The sequence below is a fragment of the Glycine max genome, chromosome 19, assembly GCF_000004515.6.
Source record: "Glycine max cultivar Williams 82 chromosome 19, Glycine_max_v4.0, whole genome shotgun sequence".
Lineage (NCBI taxonomy): Eukaryota > Viridiplantae > Streptophyta > Magnoliopsida > Fabales > Fabaceae > Glycine > Glycine max.
Genome location: NC_038255.2, coordinates 45,749,305 through 45,775,792, shown reverse-complemented (window position 1 = coordinate 45,775,792; position 26,488 = coordinate 45,749,305). Strand labels below are relative to the sequence as shown.

Below are 26,488 nucleotides of genomic sequence, written 5' to 3'. Positions count from 1 at the left end.
TTTTTTTCTCTTTTTATATTGCATTTAGTGTTCTCTTCCTCTCTATGCTCTAAAGTCTAAACTTAGGGTTTGTCTAAGGAATCATATTGTGTGTTTGGTTTGCAGTTGATTACTTAATGGAATAGATAAAAAAGCTTGATTGATTCCTATTTGAGTGTTTTGGAGAGTGAATCCCTGTTTGCATTGATACAAACAGGTTTCCAAACACTAATATTTGTTATTACTCACAGAAGATACATCAAATCACAGTAAGATACATCAAATCACAGTAAACAAGAGAACAAACAAATATAAATGCTTGTCTATTTATTTTCCCAACTGTAGTTCACTTTGATGATGTATATTGTATGTTGTAATAGAGGCTTGTAGAAAAAACTGATCTTTACACTTCAATAATATTGTTTGTGATGAGTGGTTGAATGGATGTAGTCTTCTGTCCCAGAAGAAGCATGGAGTTGCAAAAAATGATGGAGCTCATTGCAATCTTTATTAGTTCATTATGGGCATTGAATTTGATTTTTCTTACCCTGCTTCAGATCTAAGATAACATACACTGTTCTTATTTGGTTTGCTTGGTTTGCTTCTTTTTGGTGATGGTTATTTTCTGTCAAATTTATTTCTGCTTAATCTATTAATGCAATGTAATTGTTGGCTTTGAAATTGATGGAATTCCAACTGGCCAAACTTAAGAGCCCGTGAATTTTGATTTTTAGAAAAGATAAAGGAGGTGAATTTTGATTTTTAGAAAAGATGAAGGAGGTAAGCAACTGGTGTCAATGCAGACACAAAAGTTCTCAAACTAATGTTACAATGAAGGATGACAGGTGCATGCTCAGGTGCACTACCCTTTTTGGATGAATTGGAGTTTGTAAGATTTTCCTACTTTATTTTTTTTTTTTTTCTTAAGGAAGGTTTTCCTTGCTAAAACTCAGAATTTTGCATTGGATATAATGTCAAAGAGAACAATAGGTGGGATGATGGAGTAACTTTGAGCATAGGTGAGAGAATTATTAGATGTTCTCCCTATATTTTTTATTTTTTAATCATAACACCTTTCTATTTGATATAGACATGCGGAACAATAAAATAAAAGGACATGTGAGTGTTTCTGAGGGTAGAGATATCAATAGAAGTCGAGCATTCCTGGAATTTTATATTAATATAGTATAATGATACAATTATAGTTGTATGCAAAAAAAATATACAAAATTATACTCGTAAATTTTCCATTGTGTATTGTATTGAAAAATATTATAAAAAATAAGTGTATTTTTTTACAAATTATAATTACTCTTTCCACATTTTCATATTTTAAAAATGTTACATGATTTTTTTAATTGTGAATACTATAAAAATTAGCAAGTTGAAGTGATAAATTTTATCAATTTGTTCTAATTTTTTATGGGAACAAAAATAAAAGATATAAAATATATTAAGTAACAAAATAAACCTTGTGGGACACCTCCAAAGGTAGATCCACCATTGATATATACAACCATGTTTTTTTTTTCCTTGTTCTTTTTAATTAAAAATACTATCGATTTTTTTACAGATAAAAAACTACTATCAATTAAAAACTTCCTTCTATCATTGAAAATAATAGATCTTTCAATTCGATGGAAAAATAATTTATTACTTACTAATTAATGTTACTATTAATGATTAAAAACTTAACATTTATATCATTAAAAGAGTGGCTTTAAACGTTTAGAGTGTGTGGAATGTGGGTCGTTGTGTGAGGTGAATTAGAAAGAATGAAAGTAATTTCATTGGCCATTCAGTTTTTAGTTAATTAATTGCTATAAATGTGTGCCCTCCGTGAATTATGAATGTCTACATGATATTGATGGTTTTCTTATTTGTTGAATTGTTGTGATTACGACTCTAAGAGGAAGAGTGAAAGTTGTGATTACGACTCTAAGAGGAAGAGTGAAAGTTGAGAAACGGAACAAAATCTGAATGATCAAGTTAGGTTGAGAATAATGCATGCTAATTGAACTAACCAATTCATGTTGCGGAGTACGTGAACCACTCAACTTTTGATGATTTTCATGTTTATAAATGACATTCGTCCCAATTCTAAAATCACAACTTTGTTTCTTCCTCTACCATCAATATTATATTGCACTTATATTTTTACTACATTTTAATTTTAAGTATACAGTCATACGCACACTTACTCCCTAGCTTGTCGAACCACGGACACCTTCTGTGTAAACAACAACAAGACAGATAGACGGCCAATCTTATTAAAGGACTGCCAAGGACACAAGAAGGATACAATTTTTTGCCATTGGTCATCCTTTCACAACTAAGTAAGTAGCAAACAAAATTATTTTTGAAACAATACTATTGTACATCATGCAAGAGAATGAGTATTTATGAAAATACAATAGTATAAAATGCGATCATTAACCAATGGACAAAATAAAAAGATTAGTCCGATAGATTATTATGGTCCCATCAAATATTATATTACATAAGGTAGGCAGCTTGTGAGTTGAACTTGGATTTGGATTCAGTTACTTTAAATGTGATGATTTTGGTGATTTTCTTTCATTTTGGACCAATGGATTAATCTAATTATCTAGATTTTCTTATCTGTTTTAAAAATATTAATTTAATTATTCATCTGCTTTTTATAGTTAAAATTATAAAAATATTACTGACCTGTAGATGAACTTATTCATAGTTATTTTACTTTAATCAATAATCTAAGTTTTGTTCAGATTGTCATGTGTTAACGTTGTAAAAAAAATTCTCACATTGAAAAGTTGTTAAAAAAAAAAAGACAGATATTGTTAAAAAAACAAATAAATTTCCACACAATACCATATCACTATTTAAAACATTATCAAAATCAGAAATTTATTATCAATATGAATTTTGAAGTGATTATTTTAATTAAATAAATTTACCGCATATAATAGTTTATTATTGAATATCAACAACAACATATAAAACATTTACATTTTGAAGACATATATTATTTATTTTTTAAATTTTATATGATAAAATAATGTTAAAAATTGAAATTTATAATTATGCAATTTCAATAAATGTTAAATAAAGAACTTCTATAGACATAAATCTAGCTTAATAGAAAAACTGATGTAATATAAAATGGAAATCATTGTTTCCCTTACTGTCGCCATGTTACATTTTCGAACATGAGTTTGTAAGGGAAATGAAACGTAAGGAAACGAAAGTGTTCTTGTTATTCATCTTCTACTTAACTTGGAACTGTGTGCATCGCCGTCACCCTGTTCACCAAGTCTCAATAACGTAAACTCATTTGCTCATTTTTAGCGTTCAAAAGTTTTAAACTAAGCTTACCAGAGTGTCCACACACACTTACTCTTCAGAGTTTGCATAATTCACATCAACAAAAGTTTTAAAATTTCACTATTCTCATCTAATAATCATATCTCACTTCTCATTCTTCTTCTTCTGTTATTTTGTTTTTTACTTTTTAACTTTTTTTTCTTCTATTATTATTTTATTTAAAATCTAAAATATATAGAGAGGCACCGTGCCTCTCTTATCCTATTATATCTCCATTCAGACTTAAATATAAACAAAGATTTGGACTTAAATATAAATAAATATTAATTACTTATAATATTATTTATTTAATTGTAATTCTATTACCAATGGTTATTTTTTTATTCATAACATTAAGTTCAATGAATAATATTTTAAGAATAATTTTATTTTTTTACTTGAAATTAATAAAATTAAATGATATAACTAACTTTTTATTTTATGTAAAAAATAGTTATTTTTACTTATATATATATATATATATATATATATATATATATATATATATATATATATGATAAAAGTGAATTGACCATGAGACTTGGGTTCTAGTATTTTATTGGCATGGAGACCACTACTAGGCAAACAGATAATTGAAGAGAAATGGTTATACCATTATGAAATATTGATTACAAACAAAACCAAAATAAAGAGTGCACATTAAGTGTATACAGAAGTATAACTTTAGAACTAAAAGGCTGAACAATATCAATGCAATCATATATTCTTTAATTCAATTGCAAGCTTTGTTAGAATTATATTTTAGTTGTTTACTTGGTTTGTAGAAAGAATGAATAATGCTGTAGCGGGGTAGGACCTTAGGAGCCTTATGTAGAGCATGCAAGTTACCAATAATAGAGTTAAAGTTGTATAAATTGTCACATAAGCCATTTTCGCGGAATCTGCACAGAAGCTTGTGCTAGCAGTCTCCTTTTTTCACTTTATGCAACGGGAGAGAGGTATATGTTGTTATTAGACTCCTATGGAGCCATGAAGTATCTTTACTTTAGCATTATATATCCGTTAAGAAACAAGTCCATGACTAGCTTCACAACATTCATTAGGTTTCAATATACAGCATTACCTATTAGCAAGAAAAAAATATATATGTTTCTCTACATTTCATTTCTTTCTCCTCAAATCTCAGTTGCTGCTTTTACCTGTTTGGTTTCCCATCCAAGATCTACGTTTAGTATAAATCACATTAAAAACAATACAAAAGTAACTATTAGTTACATTAATCTACGTTCAACAATACCAAATGTGTTTCTAAACACTATAAATGGTGGTACGTGTTTGGTGAGAATTATACTTCCAAATTATTAAAAAAAAATCTACCATGTCATCGACAGCTGGATGCTGCTTTTCTCAAGCAAATTCATTAGGCAGATTGCTTCTTGTCCTATTCTATGCTAAAGTAATGAAAACATTATTTCTAATTCTATTATGATTATGATACATTGACAATAAAATGTTTACTGAATATCAAAACGAGACAACAAAATATTATCTCTTTTGATTTTGGGATGTATTTTTGAGATGTGTATATACCAAAAAATAAAACGTAAGTGAGAGATAGGGATAATTATATACAATGTCAATTTCTTTAATATTCAAAATAATGAAACTGTGCATCAACAAATATATTGCATTCATAATATTCCCTCTAAACTCATGTATAAACTAAAATAATTAATTTTACATTAATTAAGTTAATTGATATTATTTAATTTTTCTAATATCAAGTACAAAATAAGATTATTTTTAAAATATTTTTTATTGAAATTTACTAAAAAGAAATCATTGAAAATAAAATTAAAATTAAAAAAAAAATATCGAAATAGAAACATATTTTGTAGTGAAAAAAAGAGTAAAAGAGAATCCAATAAATAAATAAAGAATTCATTATATATTCAGTGCATATACCTAAAAAAATGCATCTATATGAATGATCATATTAAATAGAATAAAATTAATTAGATTTACTTCTATTTTAGTCTAATATACAATATCATTTTTTAATATATGAGTGCAAAGGAGTAACTAAATTGTAAAGGTAAAACAATTAAACAATAAGAATTTTTAGATATAGCCTTTTATGAGCATCCACACGAGGCATTTTAGATCTCCTTAGAAAAATGAATTAACTTGAAATTAAGTACATATATTGTGGAAAACAACAATTAAATTAAATGACAAAAAACAAAAAGAGGTCAGCGGAAGTCACAAATTATTTTGATAATGCAGATTAAAATTGTAACTTTATATCTAATTTGTTATTGGAAACAACGTCATTAATTCAAATGGTCCAAAATGAACCACAGCTTTAACTCATTAAATTAATCTTTTTCGATAGGTCAAATTTACATAAACTATTATCAACTATTGCTTCCACAAATCTCTCCTTGGCAACCCTTGCTTCCAACCACCTTAGTAAACAGGATGTTGTCACTTGAGATCTTTATTCTAAGATATCTTCTCTCTCCCCTTGGAACAGATTAGCTTTGGCTATGGAGATGTCAAGATCTCTCCGATTGCGTCCAGATTTGCTCGACCTTCATTCGCAGCCAACCACCGCATGCCATCGTTGGAAATCGTCTCCAGCAGACGGTGGTGGTGTTCCTTGACGACGATCCAGCAAACGGTGGTGCCGTGTGTGGTGGTTTCCGAAGCCAATGCAAGGTTGTTGATGCAGTGTTGATGAGAATCACTATGTGTGGTTGGTTGTGAGATGATCCCGCAACCGGTGGCACCGTGGCTGTATCGTAAGTAGTTTTAGAACAAATTTGTGGAGTCTGAGATGAGAGATCGGAGTTGCGACAATAAATCACCATTAAATGTTGTGTGAAAGTTAGCAAAACTTGCAGAGAATTCATTTAAGATTTAAAAAATAATATATGAATCGTATAAATTATTTTCAATTTATTTAAAAATTTAATAATTAAGTTTATGATAGAGTGGAAAAAAAAAAAGACAATACTAAAGAAATTCAATTCCAATGATAGTTCTCTTCCTTTCAATTAAAGAAACACGGAATAACACCTGGAAAAAATAATACTTTTATCCAATAAGTCACGCTGTTAAACATATTAAGAAGTACATATTTAAAGCAACATAGCTAGTAAATATGAATGTGATAGTAATCTTATTCTTAAGATGGTTATAAGCTGCTACATTTTAACTTTTCCAAGTTTGAAAGGCCCTCATTAGATGATGTCGCTAAACCTTAATACCTTGTCTTTTTTTAATTTTCTTCCGCTAACAATGGCCCTAACATTGCAACAATGACAACGAAGTTATTGACACGTGGAGACAATATTAAAGAGTTTCTTTAGATGATTTAACCTCGAAATGTTATATGGTGGCGTGCCATGTGGACCACCATTTCATTATTTGTTTAGGTAGTTTAGTAAGACAAAGACTATATGGCTATATGCACAGTGATTCTTAAACATGTACAGTCAAATGACCCCTCCAAAAAGCATGCATAATAATCAAACACAGGTCCCAAGCAGAGAAAAAAATAAAGGGGAGGAAAAGTGACAATTCACTGAAAAAGTTGGGGATGGATAGGGCAGCGAAGCCATTAGCGAATGGTTAGTGTACACCTCTGATGTCTTATTCTCACATGTCATGATCATGGATTCATCATCTTGGGTTTTGGACTTTAGATTGGTCTCCTTGTGAGTAATGCTTGTCATTCTCTTTGAAATGGACACACAAATTAAGAGACTAATAACTACTAATACACCACGCCACCCTCTTCTGCTGGCCTACGTCAAAACGAAACATTCATTTTTGCTGCTGTAGAGAAGTTGGCATTAATTTTGCAACAAGAGTCGATTAGGTTTGAATTAAATTCACCCAAGCAAAATGCTGCACTTAGAATTGGTCTAAAACTCACATATCGAAAAAAGCAATTAAATATCGTTAGCACATTATTAAAGAATAAGAAAGATACTCCGATTATTATTGAAAAAAAGAGACTACTTTTTTTTTCATGTGGTGCTAAATTTGGCCAGATTCACGAGTTGACTTAAATTTGTGTGATGAAACTTAGGATTGAAACTTTTAAATTTGAGTCCAAATTAAACATGAACCTTTTTATTTTTAACCCAATTCAATTATGGTTTAACCTGGGCTTACCACACAAAACCAATCAAACTTTTTATTTTTATTAAGTTTGAACTTCATCTTAGACATCCAAATTGAACTGAGTTATGTTATTGTTCTGCATGTATAACATGCAACTCGTGTCAAATAACTCATTTTTCTCACATTTATTGTAACAAATTATAAATTATAACAAATATAACTTTTAAATTAATAAACTTACAACATGTTTAAAATAATATTAACATACCACATCAATTAAAAAAGTAAGTTCAATTGATACAAAAGCTATTTCTTATTGTTTCTTAACATGTGTTTGACTGAATATTAACAAAATTAATTTTATAACATTAATTTTAAAATTATGTGATTTATGTTTAGATATTTTTAGTTCTTTTATTATAAAAATAAGTTAGGAGTAAAATTAAATATACATTTTTAATCCAATGCAAAATTTATTCAAAATTACTTCAATTCATAATTAATTTTAAACCTAAAATTAATATTGATCTATTGTCAAATGTAAAATCAAACAAGTAAAATTTTATCTAAAATTAAATTTGCACTCAAAATCAGTAAAATCAAAATACACACTTATAAACATGGAGAGAATGAGAATTCATGCTGCAAATTTGATTCCAAACCACTTGACCATATGTGATTACATCACATTGCAAAAAGTCATACCCTATTTACTGAAAATGCTATCAGCGTATTTCTATCCTAATTTCAAATGTAATCGTATTATACGTTGATTCTTGAATTAATATACTAATTATCAAAGCTAAAATATCTCCCTAAAAAAAACAAAGATAAAATATCGGTATATTAAGTTAGACTTTTACCTAAAAAAAAAGAGGTTAGACTTAGAGGTTGTTCTGGACTTGGGTCATCTTTGGAAGTGAATCTGAGAAGAATAAAAAAACTTGGAAAGAAAATTAGATAGGACTCAAGAGTTGAATTATTAATTTAGTACCAGATTGGAAAGGTGTGAGGTGGAAAGCAACGCCTGCCACACTACCAGTGCCACCTCCAAAATAATACTGAACAAACATAAATAAACAATAATAATTATTACATTATTATACATTACATATACACACAATTGTTTCTCTCTCATTCATCTCCGGTTGTGTTCACCCTAACCATTTTCAACAACCATCTCATTCTTTTCCTTTTCTCTCATATGACATGAATCATCTCCGAAGGCACAGTAATGATAGTCACGTCTCACCTTCCGAGACCCTTTTCTTGAAGGAAACTCTAATCCACCAAAATCTTGCCTTTTCTTGGTGAAGAACAACAAGAAGAATAATACCAATAATAACAACAACAATAATAATAAATATATTATTGTTGTTAATATTGTTATTAAAAATATGACGGAAGTGCTTCAGTTGCCTTCATCCTCAAGCTGTTCGCGTCGTCCATGTGGTAGTCTCACACCCAATGATGGGTCGCACCCAATTTCCCTTATTAACGCTCCTCCCACTGTGGAAGATCAAAGGGTGGAAATTGAAGAAGAAGAAGAGAAAGAAAGGGAAAGGGAGAGGGATCAGCTTTCTATTTTGACCCTTTTGATTGCTACGTTCAGGAAATCTTTGATTGGGTGCAGCACCACTACAACTTCTTCTTCTTCTTCTTCTTCTTCTTCCATGGAGATTGGGTGGCCTTCCAATGTGAGACACGTGGCACATGTCACCTTTGATCGCTTCCATGGCTTTCTCGGTTTGCCTGTTGAGTTCGAACCCGAAGTTCCCAGGAGACCTCCCAGCGCTAGGTAGGTTCTTGAGGAATCTTGGGGTTTCTTCAAAATTTCATCTTTCTTCGAATTTTGTTGCCATTGGAATCGTGCTTTTTTTTTTTTAATGAGGTTTGGTTCTGAAAAGGGTGTTTTCTTGGAAATCCGTGTTAATGTTTCCATTTTTTCCCCTGTCTAGAGTTTAATTGATTGAACTTGTGTTATATATAATTTTGAAATTCATATCTGATGCTTAACTAATGGCATGGAATTTTGTTGCTTCTTGTTTCCTAATTGAGATTTTAAGTTAATAGTTTGTGCTTAAATTGGTTCTATTTCTACTGTTCTAGTTTCTGCTACCGTGATTTGTTTTTCTACTCTTGCTCTTTAAAAGCTTGGAGTTTAATTGAATGATAGATACTATTGAAGGCTCGCTACAACATATAATTCTAATTTTTCAGTGAATGGAGTAGCTTTCAACTGGCTTGTCATGTTATCCATTTACAAACTGTAGTTAGTACTTAATTCATAATGATAAGGTGCTACTTGTCTGTCTTGCAAAATTAGTCTTCTGAAGTGGGTTTGGTTCATCGTAACAAAATATGAGAAAAATGAGAGGTAGGGAGAGATCATTGATCTAGGTGCTTTCTTCATATTATGTGTCCAGTGGATGCATACTGAATTGTATTATCCTCTTGAATGTTGATATATTTTCATTTACTATTCGCAGTGCAAATGTTTTTGGAGTTTCAACAGAATCTATGCAGCTTTCTTTTGATGCCAGAGGGAATAGTGTACCTACAATACTGCTGTTAATGCAAAGACATTTGTATGCACAAGGAGGTCTGCAGGTATTTATCCTAGCTCCTATGTCCTTCCCTGCCTTGTTGGTGAGAATCTAAAGGTGTTTTGAATTATTAATATGCTTCTTGAACAGATAATGTGAGTTAGTGGATAAACAATTTGTACATTATTATTTTACCATGTTTGCTTCTGATTTGACCAGAAACCTTTCGTATGATTGATTGTTTAATTTAAATTAGGCTTGAATCTTTAAATTGAAACTTGAAACTTAAATGTATACATCCAGGCTGAAGGAATCTTCAGAATTAATGCTGAAAATGGTCAAGAGGAGTTTGTGAGGGAACAATTAAACAGAGGTGTAGTACCAGATGGCATTGATGTGCACTGCTTGGCAGGTCTCATAAAGGTATTACCATTTTTCCTATTCAAAATTACTCTTCCTTTTCTTTCCCTATATATTTTGAGATTTATTTGGTCTTGGATTGTTGGATTTTGGTCTGGTCTCTTATTTGAAAGTTGTCTAGGTGAATTTAATAAATACACTAATGTTAATTGTTTTCCTTTTTTAACCATGGGGCTGAGTGGTGGATGCATTAAAGAGGCCACTAAGGCACTAACTCATTATGGCAGCTATATTAAAGAGATTATTTCATTAATTTTTTTGTGTTTCTGTTCCTTCATAGGCTTGGTTTAGAGAACTACCAACTGGAGTATTGGACCCTCTTTTGCCAGAGCAGGTGATGCAATCCCAGTCAGAAGAAGAATGTGCTCAGCTTGTGAGGCTTCTTCCTCCAACAGAAGCTGCTTTGCTAGATTGGGCAATAAACTTAATGGCAGATGTTGCTCAAATGGAAAACTTGAACAAGATGAATGCACGTAATATTGCAATGGTTTTTGCACCAAACATGACTCAAGTAAGACTAAATCATTTTTTGTTGTAAATGTAGTATACGGTTCTGCTCTTAGCCCCAATTTTTGTTATTGAGTTCATACCAGTCAAACTCATCTTATTGGATATAACATCAATGAGTGAAACAAACATTTTGATATATTTTCATTTATGTAAAAGTCTTCTATTGAAGGAATCAAAAGAATTGGTGAAAAAGATTTACATTATTAGTTTTTTCACCCTTAACAAGGGTTCTGGATATTTTTGAAAATCTGGGAGAGCATACTGATGTAAAATGGGCTAGTAGTTTTAGGATTTTAATTTTGAAATTGAGTCTTTTGTTTCAATATTATTTGTTACTTTAGGAATTTATTGTATGTTGGATTATCTTATTCAGAATAAGGTTAGCTTGTTATGTTGAGTCTCTAGATCAGTGTTGTTAAATGGCGGCGCTATGGCAGAATGGCATGGCGTTTTTTTGCCAACCGCCATAGGCAATTTGTAAAGGGAAACCCGCTGTGGCGGCACCATAGGCCGCAATGGTGTGTTTATATGGCAGAATTTTGGCCTTCTGCCGTGTTCCGCTATCCACCATTGATAACACTGCTCTAGATAGACCATCATTGTTAACATTTGGCATCATAATTATAATATTGAGCTTTTCTTTTCTTGAGAGAGCATCCAATACCCTGGTTAGAGGAGTACTTTTCCCTTGAGCTGTAGTCTAAACTCATTGTTCTAAATCACGTGCTTGGTGTGTAACAAGACACAATCCTTTAGATGGTTGAATATTTACTCAGAATGGCATGATATGTTCAAACTAGAGAAGTGTCTGGGGAACTTGGAAAATCATTTTTTTTTTAATTCTGGTGAATAATTAGAAAATTTTCCACTTTAGTACCATATAAAATTAGCAGTGGTCTCTTGCATTCCTAGAATCTTTTTCAGTTTGCCATGTAAAATATTGTCTTGTCAAAGGTTATGGTTGAGTTATGGTGCAATAACAGCATTTCTGATTGACTCCAGTCTGTGTGTGCATGTTCCTTTAATCTTGTTTCTAGTATGTTACACAAAATTCTAGTGCTGGTCTGTGGTTATGATTAATCTATGGTGAAATAACAGCATTTCTTTCTGGCATGTCTTTTACAGATGGCAGATCCTTTGACTGCTTTGATGTATGCAGTACAAGTCATGAATTTTCTCAAGACTCTTGTTGTGAAGGCATTGAGAGAAAGAGAGGAATCTATTGTAAAATCAAATCCTGTTCCTGACCTTAATTCTTTTGACGATGATGGGAACCATAGCAATTCAGAAATGCTTGACAAGGAGGACAGTGAAAATGGAAATGATTGTAGCGATGACGATGAAGATACAGTGTTTGTCACTGCAGAGCCTTCTCAACAAAGCCCTAGTCATCTTACAGAAGATGGTTGTGAAACTGAAACCGCGACCAAATCCAAAAGTTTGCCAGCATCTACTGAGAACTATATTTCAAGTGGAAATAGGTTGCTGGTTGACAGTTGTCCTTGCAATCTTGTATCTCAAATTTGCTCTTTGGCAATTGGACTTCAAGACTGTGGCCTCGCTACCGGGCAGACAAAGGGGGATCAAGCAAAAATTTGCAGGAGCAAAAGCCTTCAGTTGAGCACTTATGACACGGACAAGTGTTCCAGAAAGGTGATTCAGCTTCCAGTAACCGGAGCTGCAGAGAAGAACCTTGGAATGGCAATTATTGAGCGTATAAATTCGAGAACGGAGTTGGCTGAAGCTTGGCGTTGAAAGGCATCTGATCCTTTTAGCTTGCTGCCTGAGGGACAGGTTGAAAAAAGAAAAATGGTACTCCCATAATGTTTCTGCAATTGTGATTTTCAGTAAATATGGACCCCTTATGAGTTGCATAATTGCTGATGTCATAATGGAGAGCATCCATCGTCCATGTACTGGGAGCACTCACATAAGCTCCTTTTGGGAAGGGAATGGAAAGGACAAGGTGTAAAGGGGAGGTCTCTATTTGTGTTTCCACGTTTGGAAATGCTTGCTACTGGTTTGGTGTGTGTTTTTATGTTATTGTTTCTGGGTGAGTTGCTTAACCATGCGTCTTAATTCTATGTGATTAACCATGCAGACTTCTAACGTTTTGCTTTCTGTTCCTGAAGTATAGAATTTAACGAATTCAAAGTTGTTTGTCCGCTTTGTTCAACACATTTTTGTATGGATGACAGCATGATCTTTAAATCCTATGTCAATTTGGATGTTTAAGGGAGAGTGAAATGGTTTGAACAGATGAAACATGATGGAGTGAAATAGAATAAAAATACCACTTTAATGTACGAAAATTCTTATGGTGTTATGGAAAAAAATAGTTTGGTTATAATTGTGAGTTGTTATAATTGTAAATCTCTTAATATTTGAGTTCGATTTTTAAGAATAAAAAAATCAAAATTTTTATTATATATTTGAGTAACTTGAACTCATTATTACATATATCAATCATTTGTTAACTTGTTAATGTTAATTTGAAAATTGTACATGCGAAATTACTTTTTTTTTATTAAAAGTCATTTGGAAACAATGATAAAATATGTTAATATGAGTACCTTTTAATATTTTTTTCCTTTTTTGTTAAAAAAACTTCTTTAATAGTTTCCGTTCCAACATAAAATGGCACTTTATGAGTAACTTAATTTTTTTTAGGCAACATTATTTTTCCATCCATTAAATTTAATTTTGATTTGTAAAGAGAGAGAATTTTGATTTCAAATTGTTTGTTTCAGCTAGCTTATTTATTCAGTTTAGTTCACAAAATCCTTCTAATTGAATATTCAACGTTGTAATTGTAAGATGTCTCCTCAAGTCTCAAATTCTATCAGCCAAGATGATAAGTCTTCCTATGCCAAATATTTTTCTTTCTTGTTGTATCCTTCTGGGGTGTGCTTTCTTAGCACTGGGCAACGCAATCTTCCTATGCCAAATAATGAACTTAGTAAACAAGAATGAATATTATCTTAAAAATATAACTCTTCATATACACGTATCTATGAACCTCAAGGTCCATAAACTTTACCTGTTAATTAAGAAGATATAGTATGGGATTACCTAATAATAAGTAAATAACAGATGCATGCCACGTGGATGCTGTGGATAGAAGATAGGAAGCAAGCAGGTGCAGCTTGAGGCAGAGGAGACGACATGGAAGCAGTAGCAGGCTCCCGCCATTTCTCCACTCTCCCCCTTTCTTTCTCTCAAAACAAAACCTTGCGCTCTTCTTCTGCCAAATCAATTAAGCTTTCCTCTCCTTGGACCAACGCTTCCTTGACTTCCCCAAACTGTTTCGCGGTAAGTACGTTACTTACTTACTGTTTGGAAGCGCGTTTGGCACAAACAAACACGTTTAGTGACTATTAATTTGGCAGAAAGAGGTATGGGGTTGGGTGAACTCCAACTCCAAGGGCGTCGCCGTGAGAAGGGACACCCGCGGAGTGGTGGTGAGGGCTGAAATGTTCGGCCAATTGACTAGTGGCCTTGAGACTGCATGGAACAAGCTCAAAGGAGAAGGTAGTATGTTATGATATGAGCATTTGATTCAGCAGATTTGTTGATGTGTCATGTCAAGAATTACTAGCTTATTTGATTATTGTTTAGACTTTAGAGTGTTAATGAGCTGCTTTGTTTGTAGAGGTTTTGTCTAAAGAGAACATTGTGGAGCCCATGCGAGATATTAGGAGAGCTCTCTTAGAAGCTGATGTAAGTCGCGTTTTTAACATGTTTTTGAGTTGTCTGTAGAACTAGAAAACTGTTTTTGAAAACAGTAAACAAACAACAGGTAAAATATGGTATGCATGTTGTGTTTGCAGGTTAGTCTTCCTGTTGTCAGAAGGTTTGTGCAGTCTGTCAGTGATCAGGCTGTGGGTGTTGGTGTCATTCGAGGAGTGAGACCGGATCAGCAATTGGTTAAGGTAAAATCATTTAGTTTCACACTCATCAGAAGCCAAGGTTTTAAATTGCGATTCTTGACATTGCGCCAAATGTGGCCACAATGTGGTCGTGGAGAGTCCAAAAACCTTAACATTGCAGCCGAAATCACAGATCATTTTTTAGAACGATTACTAGCATTTCTATCATCTTTAAATCACCATAAGATGCAAGTCCACCATTTTCTTGCAATGCTTCAATTTGTGCTAGAAATTTCAATTTAGGCCCCACAAAAAGTTTTCAGTCTCCAATGTGTGTGTGTGTGTGTTTGGTTGCAAAGGTTCATTTGAACAATCTGAACTTGCATTTGAATTCAACTGATTTTGTCTCTTTTTTTTTTTGTGTGTGTATGTGGATGGGAGGGGGGAGGGGGTGTGAAGTTGCATTTGGAATTTGTGGCATGAAATGCACCATATGACTATTGCACGATTGCATGTTTATGTATATTTCTGGTTTGTCTTGATAATGTGTATAGGTCAGATTTGTTTGAGATGTTGATCTATATTTGAGTACTGAATGAAATGGGTGTTGTGTTGATCATTGGTTTGTGCAGATTGTACATGATGAACTTGTACGATTGATGGGTGGAGAAGTTTCTGAACTGGTTTTTGCCAAATCTGGGCCCACTGTCATTTTATTGGCTGGACTTCAGGGAGTTGGGAAGACAACGGTTTGCGCAAAGTTGGCAAATTATCTCAAGAAACAGGTGTCCTTCCCACTTACTCTACTCCTTTCTTGTAGATTGTAGTTCCTGCACCTTATTGAAATTTTGAAGCAAATCATATTAATTTATCTCAGGGAAAAAGTTGCATGCTAGTTGCTGGGGATGTTTACAGACCTGCTGCTATTGACCAGCTTGCTATTTTGGGAAAACAGGTACTGGAAGCCTGGAATTTTATGTCATTGAAGTTGATCATTTCATTTTTTGAGAAATATGCATCCTTTAAATATAGCCATCAATGCCATTGTAAATTTTGAATTGAAAGTTTTGTTTGGAGCCCTCTGATTTCTGTTGTTACTATTACAAAACTGATGAAGAGTGTATTGTAGAAGAAGTGATGTGTTTTATGGGCTGTTATGCATTTGTTGTTGGGCAGTGCTTTAGCATCTAGCTATATTTTCTCCTCCTAGGCATTTTCAGTGTACTTACTGATCTATATTAGGCTCTTAAAATATGGATATTTTATAATCAAGTGATTAAGACATCAGACACCAATATCTAATTAACACTGTTTGATTTATCTCTTTTTCTCCTCTCATTTTTATATATAGTCATATTTATAATTAGTTTTAGCTTGTATCAGGTGGATGTGCCTGTCTATACAGCAGGTACCGATGTTAAACCTTCAGAAATTGCCAAACAAGGTTTAGAAGAGGCAAAAAAGAAGAAAATTGATGTTGTTATTGTTGATACTGCTGGTAGGCTGCAGGTGATTCTTTATGGGATTGGAAATATTATAATGAATAATTATTTCATTTTTCTGTTTATTCTTGAATCATTTTTATTTTATTGATCATGTTTGCATTTCTTATCAAACAGATTGACAAGACAATGATGGATGAGTTAAAAGAAGTGAAAAAGGCATTGAATCCAACAGAAGTGTTGCTAGTTGTGGATGCAATGACAGGGCAAGAAGCTGCAGGTATTTAGAAGTGTATTTTACTCTTTTACATGCATAGAAATCTTTTCTACAAATAATATAATGAAAAGAAATCATCCATAATTGTGAAATGATTATAAGTTAATGATTACCATATTATTGATCTGTTTCTTTTGGCTTTGGTATAATTTTGTGCCTTATGTAGCTTATTAGTTATTATATTACAATAAATCATTCCAAAATTCTGACACTACTCTTTTCTTTGTACAGCGTTGGTGACTACTTTCAATCTTGAGATTGGAATAACAGGTGCCATCTTGACAAAGCTTGATGGTGATTCAAGAGGTGGAGCAGCTTTGAGTGTCAAAGAGGTTTGCTTGCATAATCTTAGCTTTCATAAGATGTTTTTATTTTGTATTTAATTTTCAAAAATTTCTGCAACCCTGCAATTTGTTCTTGTCTTAAGCAAAGTTTACCATTCTATACCAGAATTTTTGACATTAAAAACTCTTGAAAGCTAGTTCCCTTAATTTACAAGATGTGATTAATAGATGCTTGATGATAAGAGATCTTATCATCTTTGCTGTTTTTGTCTTTGCATGATGTGTCATGTCAATGATGCTGACACAAGGCTAGAGATCATAAAGTACCCTGTTTGATGGTGTTAAGATCCCACATCAGCTAGGAATATAGCTAAAATACTTCTTATAAGACTTGGCAATCCTCCCCCCTTAAGTTAGCATTGGGTTAAGTATCAAAGTGTATACAATCAAATAAGCTTTTCGATGAAGATTATTGAAATAAGGTAAAAAAAGAAGTTTAGAAAGGTTATAAGCCACTTCCATAAGCTCTTCCAAACACCCAACTAGTCTATTTCTCTTAGTTTCTCAACCTGCATCAACTTTTATATGTTTTATCTCTGAAATAACAAATAATTTTTATGGTATTCTGGTAAATGTTAACCTAGTAGGTCTCCCTGGAATGCATTTCAAAAAACATAACAGCCTGACAATGGAATGTTGACGAACTCTTCTAGGGTAGACAAATTTTGTGTCTACTGCATCCTACCTCTCATCTTCTGAATGTATGTGCCTTGGAAAATGTTACTTGCAGATTTTCTCATGGAGATATACTCAGTAACCCCTATATCTTTGTATCTAGTACTCATGATTTATTGGAGGATCTGTGTTTGTAATGTACATGTCCATCGATATGTTATAACCACATTGATTTTGGAATGAGTGGCATATCTAAACCTAATTTATATGACTCCTGGATTTCAATGCCCTAATATACTACTGGTGCTGCATTTAATTTGTGAATATATAGATTTTGGTATGCCCTCAGCTATGGGAGGTTTTTCTATTTTTAATTGATTTTTTGAAGTGACAACTTTTGCACTTTGTTTGGATGAAGGAAAAATAGGGTGGAATAAGCACATTTGGAATTGTGAAGTGATTAATATAGTCCACCATTTTAAGTCTCTCTCCTTTCTCTCTCATTTTTTTAATTGGATAGTTCAATGATGGCAGGTATCCGGAAAGCCAATTAAACTTGTAGGACGGGGTGAACGCATGGAGGATCTTGAACCTTTCTACCCTGATCGGATGGCAGGACGCATTCTAGGAATGGGAGATGTTCTTTCTTTTGTAGAGAAGGCACAACAAGTTGTAAGTCTCACTATATTCCTATATTGTTATTGCCACAAAACAAAAATAAGATGTTCAATATTAACCACATTTGTTGTAGATGCGTCAAGAAGATGCTGAAGAACTGCAAAAGAAGATCATGAGTGCAAAGTTTGACTTCAATGATTTTCTAAAGCAAACCCGTACTGTTGCAAAAATGGGTTCTGTCTCTCGTGTCATTGGAATGATTCCTGGTATGGGGAAGGTATTAGATCGTGCACATGAATTACACTAAATATTTCTATTCATGACAGTTTTATCCTCATAGCAAATGCAAACAAAGGCGGGAGTTATGTGACAACAAGCTCTCAGTTTTGGTTTATGAACCTTAAAATTCAGCATTGCTAGCATTTGCGAACGTTTCTTGATATTTATGGTTTTGATTCAGTAGTTGTTATAAAACTCATATAATATCATCTGCATGCATACAGGTTACTCCTGCTCAAATTCGAGATGCAGAGAAGAATTTGCAGAACATGGAAGCTATGATAGAAGCAATGACCCCTGGTCCTTTCTTTCTACTGATCAATGATGTTACATCTGTTAATAAAAATTGCTCATATCATCTTTATCTGTGATTTTTTTTTCTTAACATGGGAATATCTTTAGTAAATAAGATACCTGCCTTAGCAATGATAGAGGTCACATGCAGTATATGTTGATGACTTGCATTACCTGGATGACTCATGTCCTTTGATCGATCACTTTTGCTTTTACTACCAGTGCAATTATCTATCAGCAATGATTGTTTTTCTGTATTTTTGAAACTCAGTTGTTAGTGTTTTGTATTTTTTTAAACCCAGTTGTTTAATTGTATGTTTTAGGTGAGACATCTAGTTGATACCTGCACAGTGTCTTTACCCTTTAGTTTTCCCAGTTTTGCAATCAATACTTTATCCATTATCCCCTAGGCTTCTAGTCAATTGTTTTCCTTGAAGACTTTGGCTTGAACGAGACATTTACATGTATAGGCTTCAAATGGAGTTATTATAGAGATAACGTAATACATAATCTGTGCTACGGGTAAGCACATCTTCAACGAGTAAATGGTCATTACATAGAATTCTTACAACAAAATTGACAGAAACACCCCAGGGCCAAATTCCCTTGGTTATCAAATTATAAAAATGCTAATTTTATGTTTTTTTTTGTTATTGTAAGGAGAATTAACTTTGCTATTTTACCCTACGTCTTTTTGAACCTACATTAACTGATTTTGCTAACCAACCTTTTTTATTTATTTCCAGAGGAGAGGGAAAAGCCAGAACTGTTGGCAGAATCCCCTGTCAGGAGGAAAAGAGTTGCTCAGGATTCAGGGAAAACAGAGCAGCAGGTATGTAGAATGAATTTTCTTTCAAATTTAACTTTCTCTTAGTGATTTTAGAGGCTGTGGTTTCTCGATCAGTGCTATACTTCCTAACTTAGAGGAATGTTCATCAATAATATCAGGTAAGCCAACTTGTAGCTCAACTTTTCCAAATGCGTGTTCGTATGAAGAACCTGATGGGTGTAATGGAAAGTGGATCACTTCCAACACTTAGTAATCTTGAGGAAGCGCTTAAAGCAGAGGAAAAGGTGATTTCATTTTGTACATGTATGAGATTTAACAATTTTCAAGTTACTTCATTTATTTTTGAATTAACTGAGCTAGTTTGTGTAGAATAATACTAGGTATTCAAAACCCTCATCTATAGGTATCCTTTGGTGGGCTGTAACATGTCTAGAATGTCATGCTTAAAATGTGTAATTGCATGCATTTAATCCGTGCTATGTGATGATTTTGAGATAATCCTAATCCCTTGATGTCATTTGACTCATTTTCATGTTTCTTTTAATTTGATTGGAGGTGCAGGACTTTTTTTTTTTTGGAGGTGCAAGACTTTTAGGACATTCTGCATCTTTTTTACATAAAAATATCCTATTGTCATTTGCATTTCTGGACTTTCTAAGAAAAGCATGGAACAAATACAGAACATAATTGTAAATCTTGAGCTTGCATGTGCATGTTACTTGTCATAACATTTAATGATTTCTGGTTTTTGCATTCTGACTGTATCAGGCCCCACCTGGCACTGCAAGGAGGAGGAAGAGATCGGAATCAAGGAGTGTATTTGGGGACTCAACACCAGCAAGGCCAAGTCCTCGTGGTTTTGGGAGCAAAAATTGAAAATCCATAAAGGGTTTAACACAACAATATAATAGAAAGTCTGGATCAACGGGTCACTAGTGATCAACTTGTTTGATTTAGCTTTATTCAGCTAAAATAATTCTTTGCCATCATTAGAGCAATTCATATAGCTCCAACTCGTTTGATTCAGCTTTCTTCGGCTAAAATAATTAATTACCATAGTTAGTTCAATTCATATTGCAATGACTGAGGGTTGTCCAGGAGAACGATGTAATTTAGGCAGAGATGAGTTGTATCATACATATGCGGGATATCTAAGAAATAAGCGTGTCATTCTTCTACAATCTCAACTTTGAATCTTGGCGTGGGAGTGGAATGTTACTCATAAAGACCGTCCAATATTTTTTCATTTGATTTTCTAACTTGAAAGCCTTACTTTGTCCCCTTATACGTATTTCCGAATTTTGAAAATGCATGCAATGGATGGCATAAGGCAAAATACATGTTAATGTGTAAAAAATGGTTAAAAAATAATCTAAAAAGGTAAAGATGCCATCTTGTGTAGATTTATAATCTGGCTCATCTACAACAGAATATTGCTGAACAATGGTACTTGTGAAATCTCTTTCATTCACAATGCCTTGTACGTGTATCTTGTGTTTGTACATCATTTTATTTATTTAGTAACCAAAATAAACAAATTGTGTTGTTTCTGTTGGTGATAATTTCTAGTTTTTCGTTAAATTCTTTTCCCACAAGATTGCATTGAGCAAGAGTAATCTCAGGCCTGACTTTTGGGAAAAAAATAAGTTGTTGAGATTTGATTCATTAAATTTAAATGAGTAAAATTTAAAGCTTCAATTTGATTTGGTTTAAAATTTTAAAGACTAAGCTTGATCTTTGTTTTTTCTTTCTTCATTATTTTTTAAAAATAAAATTGTTTATTAATTTAGTACTTAATAAATATATTTATGTTAAAAAGTAAAGTAAAATTGTAATCAAATATACTTTTATATTCATAAAGATGTTTTTAAGATTGAAGATGCAATTTTTTATGATGAAAATGATGACTTTCGTTGAAGAAAATTTATAATCATTCACGTAAATTCTTAAAAATTGACATTAAATAAATGTTAGATATATAAGATAATAATGAACAAAGTTATATTTTTTAAGTAAATATAAAAATTAAAATTCCATTTGTCTAAGTAATGCATACACATGCAAGCTATTAAAAAACTATTAATGTTAAGTTTTAAAGCTTGAATTTGAGTAAATAATCAAGTTTAACAATAAACTTGATCTTGTTTAAATAAATGAGTTTGAATGAATATTTAATACGCTAAATTTGAATAATTCACAAATAACTGAAGTTTTTTTTAACATATAACACGTATTCTTTTTTTACAGTAATTCTATTCATGTCATGTTAGATATTAAATACGAGTATTTATTCGAGTGAAAAATATTTGAACTTCGATTCAACACATTGAAAGAAATTAATCTTTTTTATTAAACCCAAACCATTGGTAAATAACTGAAGCTATTTACACCCTTAAATTAAGTAATGTTAAAATGGAATGTAACATAAACTGAGTTCACTAAAAAATGTGGAAATAAAATAATGGGTATAGCAATATTTTAGCAGACAGAAGACAGTTTGCACCGTTTGTTCTTTTATTTGAAGAAACCATCATGGTTTTTTTTTTTTGTCCTAACCACCTAAAGTTTAGCGGAGTCTGAACAATTATCTCGGCGAGTTTAAGAACAGGAAGGACCCATAAAACTCTAACAACCACCACATTTGGAACACTTGCACGTGTCAAATAAGCTTGAGCAATATTTTTGGCATTGAATAATTGGCCATGAAACCTTGATCATGAATGTGTTCTTTTTTCTCCAATACCTTCTCCCCTACTATTGAATTGAATAAGAGTATTATTCTTAAGTAAAAGCTAGAAGAAGAAAATGGGAAGCCCGCCAGTGAGCTCAGACATATCGTTTCCACCAGCAGACGTGGATGGGGAACTGAATCCTGGGCATAACGTTCGTGTTGAAGTTGATCCTGAATCATCAGAGATTGCTGCCACAAAAAAATCAAAGGTACTATCCATAAAGAACATGTCATTTGAATAGTGGAACAACTCTTTTTTTATACATGTATAGCCGCAAAAACAAGCTTATAAAAAAGGGTGCATGGTTCCTACTTATATATACTATTCTGAAAATATCATTATGTAGGTTTTGGGCTTTTTTAATACACTTCCTTCACGCCCAATATTATTAAGCATTTTAGGCTTGATGTGGATTATATAATAGTAATAGGTAGTCTAATATGAGATAAACTTTGATATCATTTTAAATTTTGAGTCTAATTCAACTTCAAAAGTTAACTTATTATTTTAATCATATCACCAATCAATTGTGGGCCTTAGATTTTTTTCAATTATATATGTTATTGTTTGGTATGTATATGTCTGCATTGATGGTTGTTATATGTATATGCTTGCTTGATTGTTTGAAGGAACATGCTGAGGCCAAACAAAAGAAAAGGGAAAGGAAAAAGAAGGATGCCTTGCAGACGCTAAAATCAGCCGTTATAGTTTCAGGCATAATTGTGGCTGTGGCAGGTGTTGCCTTTGCCATAACCAAGAAGTTAATAAGAGAGAAATGACCTTTCCTTCTCCTAAGAAATATGGAAGATTATAGACAATGGTTTAGGTTGGTTTTCTTGGTCAGGTCTCTTCCCTCTTATATATAAATTTAATTTTTGGGTTCACAAATAAATCCTCAGTCCCAACAATATTATTAATGTTGAAATGGTCATCATGTATGCTTTTTGCGATGTACCTGATGATTCACTTCTGAGTGCACGTTACATGTAATTTATTTAGATACATTGTTAATGAGCCATTGTATACCATTCTTCGTTGGTTAATTAATCGTTCAAGCATAAAGCATTTTAGACTCGTTGAGTCAGTTAATCCGGTGGCTGTGTACCAGTTTTTAAACTCACCAGCTTTCTTAATATGACATACAAGTTTATGTTCACATCAATCTGTACTTAATTCATGCATGTATTGAACAATTGTGTTATTCTATTTCAACACTTTTGTTTGATTTTAGAATGAAAAAAATAACAATGTGTATTGGATGTAACAAGAGGTTTCTTGTATCATAATCGATTATCATTGAAATCAATTTCTGTTTTAATAACTTTGTTGGAAAACGACTAGAAGCTTAAAAAAATATCTAATTTAATTAAAAAATCGACTATCATTGAAATCAATTTCTGTTTTAATAACTTTGTTGGAAAACGACTAGAAGCTTAAAAAAATATATAATTTAATTAAAAACCAAAGCTATTTTAAATGATTTATCATCAAATCAACTAACTACTTTTTTTAAAACAAACATAAATTAATTTATTTATAAAAAAATATCTAAAATTTTTTCACTAGATAACTTTTAATATCACAATCACGTTTTTCTTAATTTGTAAAAACTGAAAGTAAATAAATTTAAAAAACTAAAAACTAATTTTCAATATGCATCAAAACCATTCACCAAAAAAAAAAAAGAATATGCATCAAAACCACATTATAATTAACTAGCATTTCAACTTTGTAGGGGATAAATGTTTTTTATATAATTAAAATTTATGATAAATAATTTTAACAATTGATAATTTTTTTTAAAATACTGCAATTAAACTTTAAGAAAATGGAAAGGATAGGTTAAAAGAGATAAGACAAATTCATAAAAAAAACATTAGTTGGAGATTTTTTTAAATTAAAAATACTTTCGTTAAAAAATAACTCATAATCTCATTATTATCCTCTCTCTATATATATAAAACAAGAACTAATTCTCGAGTTGGGATAAAATCAAAAACTCTTTTTTTTTTCTTATATAGGACTAAAATTTGAGTTTAACCTAATTTTTTTAATAGTTATAAAAATCATCCAAACCCGGATTGAAAGGAGAACCTCTGCTCTGTTGTGTTGTGTTGTGCGTTTCATGGTTGCCACTTTGTTTCTCAGTCACCATGTAACAATCCCTTCACTCCATAACAAAACATGTTTCATGCTTCTTTGCATTCACTTTCGAATCTCGAATTTTCTTCACCAACCAACATAATTAACAATTCTTTTTATATACCACTTATTTTTTGATTGTGTTGTGCGTGTCACAAATAATAATTTCGTGTTGATAAACAGTGTCGTCTTCATATAATTATTTGAGCGAGTTTTGATAGAGTTCAATTAATGGCAAAATGAGAAGCCCCCAGCTTCGTGGTTGAAAAGGGATGGAATAGAGAAGAATCAAGTAAATTGACCTTGCTCATGATTGTCGACTAATCCTACCTTCATTGTAATTGATTATTAACCATGAAGCCCTCTCTTGTGTGATTTTTTTAAATTTTTTGCGATATATACTTTAATGGTGAAACCTTGTTCCATTTAGAGACTTGGGATTAACCCGTAGGATTGATGAAAAGTCCTGCTACGTTTACATGTGGGGAAAACGATTTATTTAGTGGAAAAATTTGTGTTCGATTTTCATCATGTACAAAATTTCCTTGAGCCAGTGAACATCACGCACCGCGAACAAGATTAGTATTTGACCCATTGAGTGAGGGACATCAGCGTTCTCTCTGACCAAGGACCCAAAAAAAATCAAAAGTTTTTTGTGAGCTCTTAACTAGTGTAATTAACATTTGCGAGATAGGAAAACAACACAAAAAACACAATAGAAATAGAAATAACGAAAGACATAATTTAATATGGTTAAACACATTTTGCTTATGTACACGGAAATGTTCTTTAACAAAAAATATCATGTATCTCAAATAAAGATTATACATTTCATGGACAAATTTGAAAAATTCTCTCCAAATAGTATATTACCTTATAAACCCTAGTCCTCCTACTTAAGAGTTGCAAGTAATGATGGTTCTTTCACTTGCCAGAGACTTTCTCACATCTCTTCTATTTGGGATTCTCCTCCCTTTATACAACCCCCCTTGGACTTGAGATGATGTCCCTTCTCTTCATAAGGACTCCCTTTTTTATTGATGTGGTACAACTCCATTCAATAATGGATAAGTGCAAGTTTGTTACCTGTTATAATCCTAACACCTTTGAAAATCTCCATCTCCTTCATCCAAAGTTGAATGCGAGCTTACCAAAAGTTGGAATAATAATTCCATAAAATCACAATTCATAATGCATTGGAACCACAAATTCAAAGGTTTGAAAATTTGAATTGTCTTTTTCCGCACAAACTAATTAAAGAAGACAGCTTTTTCTTACCATCAATTCTTGTTCTGTGTGTATGTGTTTTTTTTCTGTATTTAAATCAAGTTATCTTGTTTCTTTTTCAGAGTATGGATATATCAAATCCAGCAGCCTTAGTCAATGCAGAACTGTTGCACTTCTATGTTGGAAGCAGGGTAAGGGTTGTGATGCAGGTTGTGCGATCTGATGGTGTTGTGATTGGAAAATCAACAGATGAGAAACAACTAGTTGTAAAAGGATCACCCCCACCTGCTCCTCATACAACTTATGTCGAAGTTTATGGTGCTGAGATATGGACCAATTTTGGTGATGCCATTGGTATTGTTTTTCCCTCCCATTCCTCAAATTGATTTTTGACATATAGCTATGAAACATATGGAATACTTTGTATCTCTTGTCATTGTTCTTAATGATGACATTCTTAAGTTTATGAAGCTGTGGACTCTGATGTATTTTTTCCCATGTTGGCAGATATGGATAGCTACAATAAGCTCTGTCAGCTTGCAAATGGAGAATTTAAACACTTGTTCCTGTGAGTTATAACAAACTTGTTTGATGATGCGGATGCCTTTCTATCATTTGGAATACTAGAGGAGACATGACATAATCAATGTGTTGGCAACAATGTTTTTCAAATTTTTTTCTGATATGATGGTGACAATAGGTTTGATCTTATGTAAAAACTACCCAAGCCCATCAGCACTAGCCCAATGGGCAATGTTCACAGTCCTAGTGCTTAACTAGCTGCAATTTTTTATAATTTGTTTTGGATTCTCTTGGTAAATATAGTTTTTACTGATTATAATGGAGATCTTTATCTTTTTGGGTCATGTGAAATGGAGATCGTATTTTGGTTTTTAAAACACTTTCTTTCACTTCAATTTTTATGATTAGCATTAGCCCCAAAATTGAGAAGTAGATTGTTGAT

General features: G+C 32.3%; 4 protein-coding genes across 5 annotated transcripts; all 4 read left to right on the top strand.

Annotated features, from left to right (window-relative positions):
• Positions 1-8,435: 8,435 nt before the first annotated feature.
• Positions 8,436-13,071, top strand: LOC121172725 (rho GTPase-activating protein 5). The gene is made up of 5 exons (XM_041012672.1): positions 8,436-9,217; positions 9,909-10,029; positions 10,269-10,388; positions 10,666-10,896; positions 12,021-13,071. The coding sequence occupies exons 1-5, from the start codon at positions 8,817-8,819 to the stop codon at positions 12,648-12,650; spliced, it is 1,503 nt and encodes a 500-aa protein (XP_040868606.1). The 5' UTR covers positions 8,436-8,816; the 3' UTR covers positions 12,651-13,071.
• A 751-nt stretch (positions 13,072-13,822) lies between these two features.
• On the top strand, positions 13,823-20,604 carry LOC121174134 (signal recognition particle 54 kDa protein, chloroplastic). Of its 2 annotated transcripts, none has more exons than XM_041012671.1 (15): positions 13,823-14,207; positions 14,285-14,426; positions 14,548-14,615; positions 14,726-14,827; positions 15,397-15,549; positions 15,642-15,719; positions 16,148-16,273; positions 16,384-16,486; positions 16,715-16,815; positions 17,977-18,114; positions 18,194-18,337; positions 18,564-18,639; positions 19,380-19,465; positions 19,582-19,707; positions 20,192-20,604. In XM_041012671.1, exons 1-15 carry the CDS (start codon positions 14,061-14,063, stop codon positions 20,297-20,299), a joined length of 1,698 nt encoding a protein of 565 aa, XP_040868605.1. In that variant the 5' UTR covers positions 13,823-14,060; the 3' UTR covers positions 20,300-20,604. The 2 variants fall into 2 exon arrangements, with proteins under 2 accessions (XP_040868605.1, XP_040868604.1); XM_041012670.1 differs by having other exon boundaries at positions 19,582-19,726.
• Positions 20,605-22,208: 1,604 nt separating this feature from the next.
• LOC121174133 (uncharacterized) lies at positions 22,209-23,215 on the top strand. The gene is made up of 2 exons (XM_041012669.1): positions 22,209-22,363; positions 22,785-23,215. Exons 1-2 carry the CDS (start codon positions 22,229-22,231, stop codon positions 22,932-22,934), a joined length of 285 nt encoding a protein of 94 aa, XP_040868603.1. The 5' UTR covers positions 22,209-22,228; the 3' UTR covers positions 22,935-23,215.
• Positions 23,216-25,649: 2,434 nt separating this feature from the next.
• Positions 25,650-26,096, top strand: LOC121174132 (replication protein A 14 kDa subunit B-like). Its single transcript, XM_041012668.1, has 2 exons — positions 25,650-25,878; positions 26,032-26,096. Exons 1-2 carry the CDS (start codon positions 25,650-25,652, stop codon positions 26,094-26,096), a joined length of 294 nt encoding a protein of 97 aa, XP_040868602.1.
• Positions 26,097-26,488: the final 392 nt, after the last annotated feature.